At 57.9% G+C, this 13,619-nt stretch overlaps 1 protein-coding gene across 1 annotated transcript in view; it reads left to right on the forward strand.

The window, feature by feature from the left end:
- Nucleotides 1-11,838, forward strand: part of NTN3 (netrin 3) — a 28,224-nt gene extending 16,386 nt beyond the window's left edge. Inside the window, exons 4-7 of the mRNA XM_059826543.1 lie at nucleotides 2,646-2,795; nucleotides 3,712-3,765; nucleotides 11,167-11,241; nucleotides 11,510-11,838. Of these exons, the coding sequence (XP_059682526.1) occupies nucleotides 2,646-2,795; nucleotides 3,712-3,765; nucleotides 11,167-11,241; nucleotides 11,510-11,838 (608 nt within the window). The remainder of the gene's footprint in view (nucleotides 1-2,645; nucleotides 2,796-3,711; nucleotides 3,766-11,166; nucleotides 11,242-11,509) is intronic.
- Nucleotides 11,839-13,619: the final 1,781 nt, after the last annotated feature.

Here is a 13,619-nt window from a genome sequence, read left to right on the forward strand (position 1 = left end):
CTGTGGGTCATGTTAGGACAAGGAGGGATGGAGATGCTACAGCTGGAGTGGTGGGATGCGGCCATGCTGGGATGTGGGACTGGTCAGGGTAAGCACTGAGTGCTGCTTGGGATGCTCTTCCCATAGGAGCAGGAAGGAGCAGTGGATTTTTGTGGGACTGCAGGAAATCCCACCACGGTGGGGAGAGGGGCCAGAGGGTGGTCTGGCAGAGACCAAGCTCATATCCCAAAGACACCGATCTGTTGCGGACGTAAGATGAGCAAAATTGCCTTAGTTGCTGATCCAGGTAAAACATCAAAAGTCATTGAAAGCCTTCTTCCGCCACATGAAGAGGGATCTGCTTAGATGAATTGGATCCTGATTGTGCTGAGATTTATATCCATCCTTAAACTTGTACATCAGGAATACACCACTGGGGCCCAAGAGATTATCCACAATGTGTGAAGCTAAGCGCTTGTATAAATCTTTGCTGGAAGCGTGCCTTTGGCCATAAATTTTTTAGGGCACGGGCTGTCTGTCGCTGTGCGTGCAGAGCAGGAGTGATGGCTGCAGGGACCTCTGAGCTCTCCCTGCATGGTTATGTCTCTCAGATGAGTGGGGGTTTGGCAGGGCTTGTGCCCAGCTGCTCTGGGGTGGGTTGGACTTCGCCGGCTGGAGATGGGTGCTGTGGCCCTGGGAGCACTCCAAGCACCAGTGGTGGGATGAGAGCCCTTTGTTCAGGGCAGCACCAGGGTGATGCTGGTGGCACTGGGCTGCATTTTCCAGCACAGGTGGTGATGAGGATGGGTGATGCTTCTAACAGAAGCACTAACAGAAACCCAAGCCTTTGCTAGCGGAAAAGAGACAAAGCAATGGATGGTTTCCAAGAGGTGTACCTGCCAGCTCGTCAAAGGCACCTGCTTCCTCCAAGTGCCACAGGATCCAGCCGAGCCCACGCAGAAGAGCCTGTAGAGTAGGCGTAGGGAGACCATCAAGATGCAGCTGAAGCAGCTGAAATGTCCTGGAGCACGGTGGTTCAAGAGAGGGTGGTCAGCCTGATGTTCTCTTCCAGGCTGTTGCCATGGGTCATCCAAGGCTGGTCAAGCACTGGACCACCGCTGCCGGCTTTGCTCCTCGCAGTCCAGGGCTGCACCATCCCATGATCTTAAGACCTTTGGGCATCCCAGATGACCTGACGGCGGATGTTTGCAGCAGAGCCGGGAAAGCCTGGTTGACTGGAGAGAGCTGGCCGCCCTGGCAGGAGACAAGGCTGTTGTGGCTGAAGAAAGACCCCGTGTTTCCGGCAGCCCTACGTCATGCCAAGACTCCCTCGCTCGCTGCCATTTGTTATCACAGCTGAGCCCCCAAAATATCCTTGTCAGAAAGACGTCCGCTTCCAGTCCCAGCCAAGATCTGATAAGGATGAAGCATCTGGTCCCCATTAGAGGCTGCTCGCTCTGGTTTCTGGCCATGCGGGAGGGGGTCCGAAGAGCAGCGCTGTGGTGCTCCCACCAGTCCCATCTGGTGAAAATTAGGGAAACGATAACATCGGGGGGCTGTGAGGGCAGGCGGGGGGGGATGTTTTTGTTTTGCTTTGGAATCACATTCAACTCTTACACTGATGGAGACCGAGATAACCTCCTCCAGCTCATAGCTGGTCCAGTCCCAGGCAGGCAGATGGGAAGGTCCTCTACTGAGTGAGCATCTCCTTCCCGCACCCCTCCTCATAGGCAACCCTGGTGGGTCCATCATCCAGTATTGTGTGATGGAGAGTCGCTTCAGGTCTGTCCTGAGGATGGAGACCCAACTTTCAGCCACCTCAGGTGTGGCTTTTCCCCTGGGCAGACTGTGGTGGAAAGCCATGGGGACATCCTTTCGCTGAGGTCTTCAGGAGGCAGGATGGGTGTTGAGGCTCATGAGCTTGGGAAGCAAAAAGAAGATCCACTTCAGACCGTCCTAAAACCAAAACAAGGCCGATGTTTGTGTAAAAGCTCAGTATTGATTCAGCTCTGTGGACTGGAAAGCTCAGTGGTGGAGAAGCAAGTGGAGAAAATGCCTTTTGCTGCTGCGAGAGGAGCATTGCCCCAGGGTTGAGGTGGGGGAAGAGCAGACCCAGGTGTGTATCTGTCTGCTTTCTGTCCCTGCAGTGCCCGCAGTCACACCCTGGCCATGAACAAGGGTTTGCATGGCCCTATGTGAGCCCTGCTCCCTTTGCTTGCAGAGGATAAGGCTGGCAGCAGGCGTGGGGCTGCCCGTGGAAATCCATCCTCCTGCCTGCACGCACACCGGGCTGTCCCCAGAGCAGCTGCCTGCAAAGCAGGCAGGAAGAAACTGTTCTACTGGTGTCCAGATCTTAAATGCCAGCTGGCAGCTGCAGGTGCCTGTGTGAGCTGTGGGGTTTCCAGGGGCTCTTTCTGAGCGTCCTCATCAACGGAGGCCGTACCCTGGCCAAGCCGTTTGTCCACTCACCCTCCTGCCCGTGCTGCTCACAGCACACGTGGGGCCACGGTCTGCACCCGTAGGTCTTGGCTGTGCCGGCCCCTTCCACTGGTGCGCTGGAAGTACGCACCTCCTCCTTGCCTCTCCAGGGGTGGCACGTTGGGTCCAGCTTGGGATTTGCATTGCGCATCACCTCTCATGTAACCTTTTCTTTCTTTCCCACCCAGCCTGTGACTGCCACCCCGTCGGCGCAGCCGGCAAGACCTGCAACCAGACAACGGGGCAGTGTCCGTGCAAGGACGGTGTGACTGGCCTCACCTGCAACCGCTGTGCCAAGGGCTACCAGCAGAGCCGCTCACCGGTGGCCCCCTGCATCAGTGAGTGCCGCTGCGCCCTGCCCTGCACTCAGGGACCCCCGCCAGCACCAGGGAATGGTATCCTCGCGCTGGCTTGTGGTGGGTGGGAGGCCGAGCCAAGGGGCTGCCCATCCACATGGTTGTGCTCCAGGAGGTGGTCAAGGCAGGATGGTTGGGTCACCTTCTGGGGGCACCCATGCTTTGCCCCCCCAGCCTGGGAGGCTCTGAAAGACCCCTTGGGTTAGTGCTTCCAGCCGGCTGAAGCAGCTCTGCTGGGACATGTCTTCAGCTGCAGCAAGGTGCCTTCCTCACCCAGCTGAGCCCTGAGCGTGGTTAGGTCTGGGGCAAGGCCAGATCCTGTGGTCAGCATAAAACCATGTTTTTTGTTGCAGTGGGTCTGAATTTGACCCAAGCAGCAGAGGAACAACTTGCTGCCCTGCAGCATCCACTGGCACTGCTGGAGCAGTGGCAGTGGGGGTGAGCTGGCGGGGCTGGCTCCTCTCCCTCTGTTGTTGCCCAGATTTGGGGTTAGGACAGAATTTCCCCCAGGTTTTGTTGCCAGGAGTCCCAAGAAAGTGTTGTCTTTGCCCACACTTATCCCTGTGCTGTGCAGCGTGGAGCACGCTCAGATCAGCCGAGCATCTGTTCGCCTGTCCATCCCTGGAGCATGTGTCCTCTGCAGCAGTGACTTATGGCTCATGGGGGTTGCAGCGTCTCAGCCTGTCCCAATTTACTGAGCTCAGTTTGGGCATCCCCGGGTGTATTCAATGGCCTGTGATATTCGGGTCAGACTCATCCCATCCATCTTTCTTAGTGAGCTGCCGGAGGTGACCCACAAAATCCCCTCTGCACCCTGCTTGCAGAGGGCTTTTGTTTGGGTGTTGACCCCAGAGCTGGGGACCCCTTTCCTTAAGACATCTCTCCCTTTCTCTTCCAGAGATCCCTGCCATCAACCCCACCTCCCTGGTCACCAGCACGGAGGCACCCGCAGGTAAGTGCTCCGCATCCCAGGCTGAGCCCGTGGCCCCACTCCTGCCCAGAGACCTCCCATCCCACCTCCCCTCTCCCCGGCACACCAGGGAGAAGGGCTGAGCCCCGCCAAACCCTTTGGCAAAAAGATTAATGGCAAAAAATTTTGGCGAAAAAAATGACTGAGATGTGAAATCCTATGTATTTCTGGAAAGGGACCGACAAACTTAATAGGGCTTTCTCGGGGAAAGGGTTTCTCCATCCCCTCCAAGGAGGAAAGCAGGGATGCAGCCCCCTGGGGCCTTGCCATCCCTTGGTAGGTTATGGCAGGGGTTGTGGCGTACTGCACCTAAGGCTCAGTGGGTGCTTGGGGATTGCTTTTTTTAATCTCCTTTTATCCATGCCAGTGCAAAAGGTTTCTCCTCCGTGCCTTTTACCTCTCTGAGCAGCACCAGGGTGGTGAGGGTCCAGCAGGGTGCCGGCTGCAGCAGGCTCAGGAGCCCCTGTGCCGGGGTGTGGGCTGCCAGGTCTCCCCTGGGACATGGGTGACATGGGGCTCACCCCATCCAGGTCTGGAGGAGTGAAGTATCTGGGTCTGAGCTGCTCATCCTGGCTCTGCAGGCTGATGGGGACCATGGGACGGTCAATGTCACTGCTGCTGTCACCCAGCGGGAGAGGGGGGCCAGCTCCGGCGGCAGGCTGCAGGCTTTGCACAGGCAAGGGAGGCATTTCTGCTGCTGTGTTTAGAGCTCCTCAAGAGCTGCCCTGGCTTCCCCAGGCTGGAGCAGCAAGGCTCGCTTTTCCACGCATGCTGCGGGTTTGCTCACACTCTTGCAGAGGCTTGGCTGGGGCTTGGCACTGGTGGATGCTGGGGTGCTGCCCGCACCAGTGGGTTAGGGTCCCTCTTCCAGCCCAGCCACGGCTGCCAGGGCCCCACCGAGGTGCCCTCGGCTCCTACCCTGACACAGCACATGCCGATAGCACCACACAGTGGTGCGCCGGCCTCCGGACCCTATGCCACCACCACCACGCTCAGCTCTCCCCGGCGCTGCAGGCTGTGGCCCAGCAGATGCCATGGCAGACAGGTAAAGCATCCGCTTTGCATCTTCTCCCCGACCGCCCCTCTTCCATCAGCCAGGCTCTGCCGTCTCATCTATCTTCCTGGCACCTCTGTGCCCTACGTGGTGGTCACCAGCGGTGGGAGCAGCGGATGGGCTGTGCTGGTGCCAGGCCAGCTCGAGGCACGCATGGCTGTGCATTGGAGGGGGCTGTAGCAAGGCTTTTCTCTCTCCCCTCCTCTCCTTCCACAGTCCTGTTGGCACCGCAGAGTGGCTGTTCCTAGCCATCCCGCTGTCTATCCCTCTGTAGGGATCCCAAACCAGGACAAGGGGGAGAAGCTAGGGAAAGAAGCACCCCCTTTCCTCCTTGGGCCACCCTTCACCCTGCTGTCCCCAAGACCTTGGTCTTCTCCCACATGCCAGTGTGCGGAATAGACATCCTTGCACCATCCTCCACTCCATCCTACAGCACATGGTCCCAGGAGGAGAGCAGGAACACCTCTGGCTCCCCACGCCCATATTTAATGAGGAGCTTCCCCATGCCCCATTTGGGGTATGTCCATCCCGGGGGAGCTTACATACTCCTTGGAGACCTGGTGCCCTGCGTGCATCCTTCTCCCCAGCTCTCCTTCTCACAGCCACCTCGCCTGGGGGATGGAAAATGCCAACAGCCCCTTCCCAGGCTGGCACATGCCTGTGATGTGCTCCTCAGCCTTTTGGGGACGTCTTCCAGCATGGCCCCTGCAGCCACGTGCATGCACGCGTGCAGCTCCAAGTGCCATTGGTAGCTGTAGGATGGGGACAGGGACAAGATGTGTTGAAGATATGGAGCTATGGCAGGAGTAAAGCGTGCAGATGAGGATGGAGGGGTGAGATGTGTGGGAGGAGGCTGGTAGCTCAGCACCAACCCAGCGCCCACAGGCATGGTTCAGCCCTCCCAGCCCTGCTCCGCAGAGGCTCCGGGAAACAGGAGGTGTTATCAGGACTTGAGTCGAGCAGCCCTGCATGGATCTGGCAGAGGTTTCGCTCCACACTGTGGCAGCGGAGGAGAGCCGGTCCTCTGTGCAGCGCACGTCTTGCAGGATGGGACAACCATAAGAGCCGAGCTGTCTGTGATGGTAACACTGCTGGGGAGGCTGCATGGGATAGGGCAGACCACCACCACTGCTCCTGCCTGCCCTGCCTGCCCTGCCTGCTGCTAGGGAGGGAGCTGGGAACACCAGGCTTTGGGAAAAGGAAAAAAAATGGGAGGGGGAAGGGGGATTTGGACGGTTTTATTGCAAACAGAGAGTGACACATGGACCAGAGTTAATCAAGGTGACTCCCCTCCAGTGCTTTATAAATAGGAACAGTCTTAGAGTGATGTCTGATATTTTCAGCTGCATAAAAATAAATGGCACTCATTGGAGCCCCGGGTGTTTACTTTGTTTTAGCGGAGCAGGTCTGCCTCAAACTGCCTCTAGTTTTATCTGTGGGTTTGTTGTTTTAAGATTTCTGGCTTCTAGCTCGAATATCTTTAGCACAAAGTAGCTCGCCTCTGCCCAATGGTCTGTGCCAGGGGAGCAGGGGACCTGGTTGGGGTCCTGCTACCCCCTTCGTTGGGGGGGATCAGAGATGGGGTAGGTGATCCTGCCTTGCCCAACTCTGCCTGGGGTGCCCTGCCTCCAGCGTGCCTGTGCTGCAGGCAGGGCTGGCCAACAGCAGCACACCCCGTCTGCTGCCTGCACTCTGCCCTGCTGCCTGCACCTTGATGCCGCTCTGCCTTCATCCCTCTGCCCCAGGAGCCCCCAGGCTCCCCCCTGAGCAGGGCACTCCCCAAGGGGGCACTCAGCCCCCTGACGCCCCGCAGTCCTCCCACCACAGGCAGCCTCCGAGGCCCTTCTCCCCCCATTTCCCCACCTCCCTCCCTGCCTCTGGCAGCAGGTGCTGGACTGCAGGAACAGGGGGACATTGTTCAGGGCCGCCGTGCTCAGGTGCTGGGCTTCCCCACTCTCCCCATCCTCCTCCCTGCTGGAGTCCTATCCCGGGTGCATCTGGGCTTTTTGCTGATGTTGCCGTCCTCTACATCGCTCTACCCAGCTTTCTCCCGCCTTTCCAACCCTCCAGAGCCTTTGAGGTCCGGCTTTGATCTCTCTGCCCAAGCGGCCAACTGGCTCGGCAGTGAAATGTCCTGGGTCCACTTCTTGTAATTTTTATTATTATTATCTTAAAATATTTTCCACTTAGTGGAAAAAAAAAAAATCCTTGTTCCCCGTTAGCAGAATTAACAAAACTCATGGAGCGCAAAACAGGGCTTTAAAGGAATTCAAAGTCAGCAGTAAAAGATTTGCAGCCATAACACCTAATTAAGTTACATCTCTCTTAAAACAAAATATTCCTTCTTTTTTTCAAGGCGAGGAGAAGTAAACCAGATGTGCAAGCTTGCCGCCTCTCACACATGCTCTCCCCACGGAAACGGGGGATGCCCATGCCAAGCTGGTGGCTCGCCAGTCACTGTCCACCTCCTCCCGCGTGTGCGTGGCATCGCCCAGTGCTTGCCCTACTCTGTCCACCCACCCCGTGTGCCAGCTCCCTGCCAGCAGCAGGGACGTTGCCCATGCATGCGGTGCTACTGCCTGCACCACAGGCCGATGCCAGCCTGGCATCAGCAGGCAGCGATTCAGTGGGCACACGCCCATGGCAGCCGTCCCCCTTGGTGTCCACGGAAGGTCCCACCCCTCGCTGGCAACTGCCACCGATGCGGGTCTCCCTATCCGCCCAGGGAAGCTTTATGGTGGCACCGGTGAGAGATGGCCGAGGTGGGAAGCCAGGAGCTGTGACTGCCTGGGCCACGGCTGTGGTGGGGTGAGGCAGGCCAAGAGCTCCCCTGGGACACAAACAGGACTGAGCGGTGTCCGGGACGGGGCTGTAGTGTATCCCAGGGATGCATCAGTGTCAGGGACCGGGCTGTAGCGTATCCCAGGAATGCAGCAGCACCTCAGGGTTTGTGGATGCACTTTCACAGTCTCGGGCTGTGGCAGGTCTCTGCCATCCCCCAGCCCCTCCATGGGGCTCGGCTGCCCTGTCAGGCTGCACAGACATGGCAGGAGGGGTGGGCAGGAGGGTGGCTGCGGACAGAGGCTAAACTTTATCTTCTTTCCACTACCCTGCAGCACATGTAATGCCACATCTGGGAAATTAAAACGGAGTTGGGAAGGTGGGGGAGCTGCCAGGGGAGAGACGCTCATGAAGCAGCTTCTCCGATAGTCGTCCAGCTTCTCCTGATGGTTTTATGGGGTGGACAGGGAGCGTGCTGGCTCAGCCGGGATGGCCAGGCAGGCAGAGCCGCTGCCGGGCTCCATGGGGCCTGCCTGTGGGAACAGCCAGCACCCGTCCCCCGGCAGCACCATGTGGCATCCCAGCGGGCATGGGAGAACGGAGCTGTGGTCCATAGCTGTATCCCGGTGAGGGGTGGGGGGTGAGACCCCAAGCAGAGCCCTGCCGTGGGGAGACCCTCTGGGGACAGGATGGGGTGCCCAGGGAGAGGCAGTTTGTGGAGGTGCAGGCAGGACCCAGCCGCCCCCCCCGGGTGGAGGCAGAGCCAGCGGCAGCCCTGGCACCCCTCGCCTGGCCACTTCCCCAGCCACAGCACCCACACCCACCCCATGCACAGCGGTGGAGGCCACGTGCTCAGAGGCAAGGAAGTGAAATGCTTTGAGTTACTTGGGTTGTTTTTTTTTTTTCTTTCCTAAGTTGTTTTTTCTTCCCAAGTTTCTTACATAAATTGAGCAGGAATTGATTTTATATTTGAGGAATGTTCCTCAGCACAAAGCCGAGGTTAAAAAAATCCCCAAACTAATCCCAAACTGTTAATTCCCAACACTATTTTCTGGCTCTTTTGAATCACAGTTTTATGATGTTGATCATGAGCAGGAGCCCAGGGCAGTCACTGGATTTCTTTCTGCTTTTCTTCCATTACTTTCTTCGCCATCACCGAGCGCGGGGAATGGCAGGTTAGCCGAGGCCGCCCCACAGCCCTGTCCCACCACCCATCACCCCACCGCTCGCGGGCTCAACACTGGTGTGGCCTCAGCACCGCGCGGCAGCCACCTTGGCCATCGTCCTGCCGGACACCTCAGTTTGTGCCACCCTCCTCCACCACTGCATGCAGTGTCCATGGGCAGGCCCACGGCGGAGCTGTGACCGATGCCAGCTGCCAGATGATTTCTGCGCCCCACATCCACCTCCTTTTGCCACCTGGCCTTGCATGGTGTGGCGCTGGCAAACTGCAGCGGTGGCATGGCTCCCAGCTCCAGCGGTGGGGGCACTGCAAATCCATATGGTCCTGAATCTTCTCCGAAGGTTCACATGGGGCTGGGACCTGGGCTGGACCCTGCGGTGGGTTAGAGGGGCACACCCTGCACCCGTCCCCAAAAAGTGCTTGGTAGCCCCTCCATGCCAGAACAGTTGCTTGGGCACACAGACAGCCTCCTCTGCTCTGCTTGGGGAGGAAAAGGGCACCCATCCTGCCGGACGCTCTCCAGAGTAAGGCAGGAGCTCCCTTTTGGAGTCCCCTTCAGGTAGCAAGGAAAGACGGAGCAGTGTCAGGGATGGGACTGTAGCGTATCCGAGGGGATGCAGTGGTGTCTGGGCTGGGGCTGTAGCGTACCCCAGGGGATGCAGCAGTGTCTGGGATGGGGCTGTAGCACATCCCAAGGGTGGAGTGGATGGGGGCACCCTTAGCACCGAGGCCGAGCACTTCAGTGCAGTCAGCAGCCACCTCGCACGTGGGGACCCTGCGCCCCCTCTGCAGCCGCCACTGCTGTCCCAGGGAATGCAGCAGCACCGGGGCAGCTCTGCCAGGCCAGGCAGAGGGTTAGCGTGGCAGCACGCAGGGGCTGAGCCCAGAATCAGGGCTTACCTCCCTCTGCAAGAATTAGCTTCATGCTGCGCCACTTCTATCGATGACAAATTTGGAACAGGCGGCACAAAGTCCCCAGTAAGTAGGAGCCGGGCAGAAAGGAGAGCAGCAGACCCCAGGGCGAGTTCGTGCTCCTGGGCTTCTTTCTTTCCTCTTTTCTCCTCCTCCCCTTGGCACAGGGTGCTGTTATTCCCCCGTCTTCCCCCAGACCCTTGCCTCCATCCCCAGTGATCGCTGTGGCAACCCGCAAACAAAGACAACTTCAGGGACTGCTGGCTCTGTCCTGGGACACGGGGCCAAGCTGGATAGAGAACCTGCGAGAGGGAGAGAAAAGAAGAAAGACGGGCTTAGAAAAAACATGCCATTTGGAAAGAGACAAATTGAGATGTTCAAAGGAAGATGGCAGCGGGAAAGAAAGGAGGAGAACTGGGCTGCTTCGGGCAATTGTTGGGATCAAAGCCTTTGGGGAGAAGGAAAGAGGCATTCCCTGCCCTCCCTCTGCTTGAGATGCAAATCTGGGGTCTTTAGAAATGCATAGAAAAAAAGCCTCCTTGAGGACATGAGCCTTGCCTGGAGCTGAGGGACAGCAGGGAGGGATGCTGCATGGGGTGGAGGACAGCCTGGTAGCCTGGCTGTGCTGGAGCAGCCTCAGCCTGGGATGCTTGGGCTGCAGGAGCAACCTGGCAGAGCAGAGCAGCTTCCCTCACCCACCTGCTTCCCCTGGCCTGAGTCCCCTTTCCTACCCTTGGGACACCAACATGGCGCAGGTCTCTGGAGGGGCTGCCCCGTGAGGATGCTTCCCACCACCCTGGCCTCTGAGGGATGAGTTGCCCCTGAGGATCAGAACCCCCTTGGTATGGGGTCAGACTTTCCTTTGGGTCCCCTCCCTGCGGGGCCAATGGTGGGGTTGGTGCTGAGTCCTCTTTTGCCCATGTCGCCCAGGTTTGTAGGGTCATAGCTGTCCTGGTTAACTCTCCTTGGCCACAGCCCTTGCCTGCTCTCCCTGGTGGCCACCACCACCTCGCCTGCATTTCTCCCATCCCTCCCGTTCTGCATCCCGGAGGAGGGTCCCTAGGCTCCCTCCACTGCCCCTGTGCTGATTTATCCTGCAGGACACTGTCACTGTTGGCACAGGAGGAGACACAGCCTGCCCGATGGACCCAAAGCCACCTGGTTTCTCTTCCCAGCTGATGTGGTGTCAGTGTTCGTGCCAGGGTTTGAGCCCCCAGCCCCTGCGAGCTGCCAGGGGGGCAGCTGGGCTCGCCAGACCCCCATCCCCAGCAGCAGCCCAGGCCCTGGCTCAGGAGCCTTCTGGAGGGCACTGGGACGTGGAGTACCCACCACCCTCTGCCAGGCTGGGTCTTGCTGCTGTCCCCTCCACCCCATTCCCCCTTCCCTTGCGGTGGGACAGGACCCCACATGCTTTGAGCCCCTCAGTACTCAACCCTCTGTTCTTTCTCCGCAGACTGTGACTCCTATTGCAAGCCAGCCAAGGGCAACTACAAGATTAACATGAAGAAATACTGCAAGAAGGACTACGGTAAGGATCTCCTCCCTTCCTGGGCCACACTGGGCTTTGCCGCAGAGGCAGCCAAGGGCCAGCCTCCCCCATGGCTGGGGGAGATGCAGACATCCCAGGGGACGGGAGCACCCAGTGCGGATAGGGGTCCCCGAATCAGCCCTCCCAAAGGTGCAATGGATGAAGCAGGTGGGGCTGTTGGGGATGGGCAGTTCCCGATGCCAAAGTTTCCTTTGGGAAGCCAGGCAAAGCATCCCTTGTCACCGTGCCTCCCTGTCTTTTCCTTCAGTGGTCCAGGTGAACATCCTGGAAATGGAGACGGTGGCCAACTGGGCCAAGTTCACCATCAACATCCTGTCTGTCTACAAGTGCCGTGATGAGCGGGTCAAGCGCGGTGACAACTTCTTGTGGATCCACCTGAAAGACCTGTCCTGCAAGTGCCCCAAGATCCAGATCAGCAAGAAGTACTTGGTCATGGGAATCAGCGAAAACTCCACCGACCGGCCAGGACTGATGGCCGACAAGAACAGTCTGGTCATTCAGTGGCGGGACGCCTGGACGCGTCGCCTTCGGAAACTGCAGCGGCGGGAGAAGAAGGGGAAGTGCGTGAAGCCCTGAGGGGTTTCCACCCATCCCGTCCCACCCTGTGCTCAGCCCCAGCCCGGCTGTGTGCTGCCAGACTGCGCCCAGAGACTCTGTACATATATATAGTGTGAACGGACTCCGCTGTCTATAGTGTATATTTTGGCAATGGTTTCCCTTTGTGTGTGCGTGTGCACGCATGGGTGTGTGTGTGGGTCTTTTTCTCTACGTGTGTATTAAAAATAATGCAGTAATGACAAACCTTTAATGAGGAGCAAAGCAGAGGGGGATCCCGTGGGTGCCTGTCGCCTGAAGGAGCTTGAGGGGAGTCTTGCTCCGGGCATGCTGTTCGTAGCACTCATTTTCTAGGCTTTTCCCTTTAACAAAGTCTTCTTCTGCCCAGTGTTGATGTCTGAGTTGACGGCTCTTCCTTCTGCAGTGTTCAGGGCCAGCGTCTTTCTCAGTCTCTGAAAATGCGCTGCTGTTAGACCTCTCTCTGCCCTCCTCCTTGCCCAGTAGGAACAGGAGGTCAGAGTCTTCTGTCCTTCATCCCAGTGTGCATACGGGCAGGCTGAGTGGAAACCATCCAATGCTGCAGAGGGACCAGCCCCAGGAGCTCCACCAGGAAGAACAAATGAACTTTTGCAAGGCCTGATTCTCTGGTACCTCGGGTTTACACGGACCAGAGCTGCCACCTGGGACAGGACCCATGCAATGCTGCAGTGCCATGGGGAGGCATCAGGCCCTGGCAGTGGCTTGGTGGCAGAGCTGTGTCCACCAGGGAGAAAGGGACAGACTTTGCAACCCCCTGGCTATTACCTATCCTGGTGCATAGTCCAGGCAACCCAGCGGGAAAGACCTGGAGACACCCATTTTCCCCTCCCATGTCCACCAAGGCTATAGCCTGACCTGCCAGCAGGACCTGGAGTGGAGTGGACAGGCTGACCAGAGCTGTTGTGTATCATCATCCATCCACCCAGGTCTATGTCCCTATATTCTCAGCTGGTACCAAATGACATAACTGCACCCGTTTCTGTTGAGCTGACACCAAGTGAGCATCTGCCTTGATGTGCATCCTTCAGAGCTGGCCTGACTGTGTGCTCTCCTGGGAAGTATTGCTGTGGCCAAGGTTGTCCAAGGAGATGCACAAGGCAGAGGTGGCAGGAAGAGAGAAGAGCTTTCGTTGACCCACCTCTAGTCTTTTATTTCTTCTTCACCGTGTATTAGTCTCCAGTTCAAACAGACATCAGTATCTTCCCATGTTGAGGTTGTAGCGTCTTGGCATAATAAATATGAGTAGAAATAATAGGTGATCTGACAATAGATATTCCTTTCCCTACAAACCTTGCCTTGCTTATTGAATGGCTCAGTGAGGTATTGTAGCCTACATCACAGTCTTCCAGTGCTTTAGGATGACGCTTTGCCCTTTTGAGCCCATGGCAGCTTGCATGGACTCCCCATCCCATGGGTGGTGGTCTTGTGCTTCTGGGCTCCAGCATCCCACGGTGGTGCTGGAGCCTGCAGCTGAAGAGGCTGGTGGAGCACCGTCGGGGTTCAGGACAGGGGAGTTTGGGGAGTGAGGATGTAGGCACTGGGTGATGTCTGTGTGGATACGCAGGTGCCCTAGTCGGGGAGCTCAGTGCGTTGGTGAAGCTGCTGGAGATGTTGGAAGTGGTTTTTCAGAGATGCAGGGGGCCTGCAGTGCCATCTTTCAGGTCCCATGGATGCTGGGGTGCCTACACAGGGCATGGGCAGAGCTGGGGGGGAGGCCAGAAGCCGAGGGGCAAAGGGTATGTGGGACCACTTGGGCTGGTCCT

Source organism: Gavia stellata, chromosome 18, assembly GCF_030936135.1.
Source record: "Gavia stellata isolate bGavSte3 chromosome 18, bGavSte3.hap2, whole genome shotgun sequence".
NCBI classification, from domain to species: domain Eukaryota; kingdom Metazoa; phylum Chordata; class Aves; order Gaviiformes; family Gaviidae; genus Gavia; species Gavia stellata.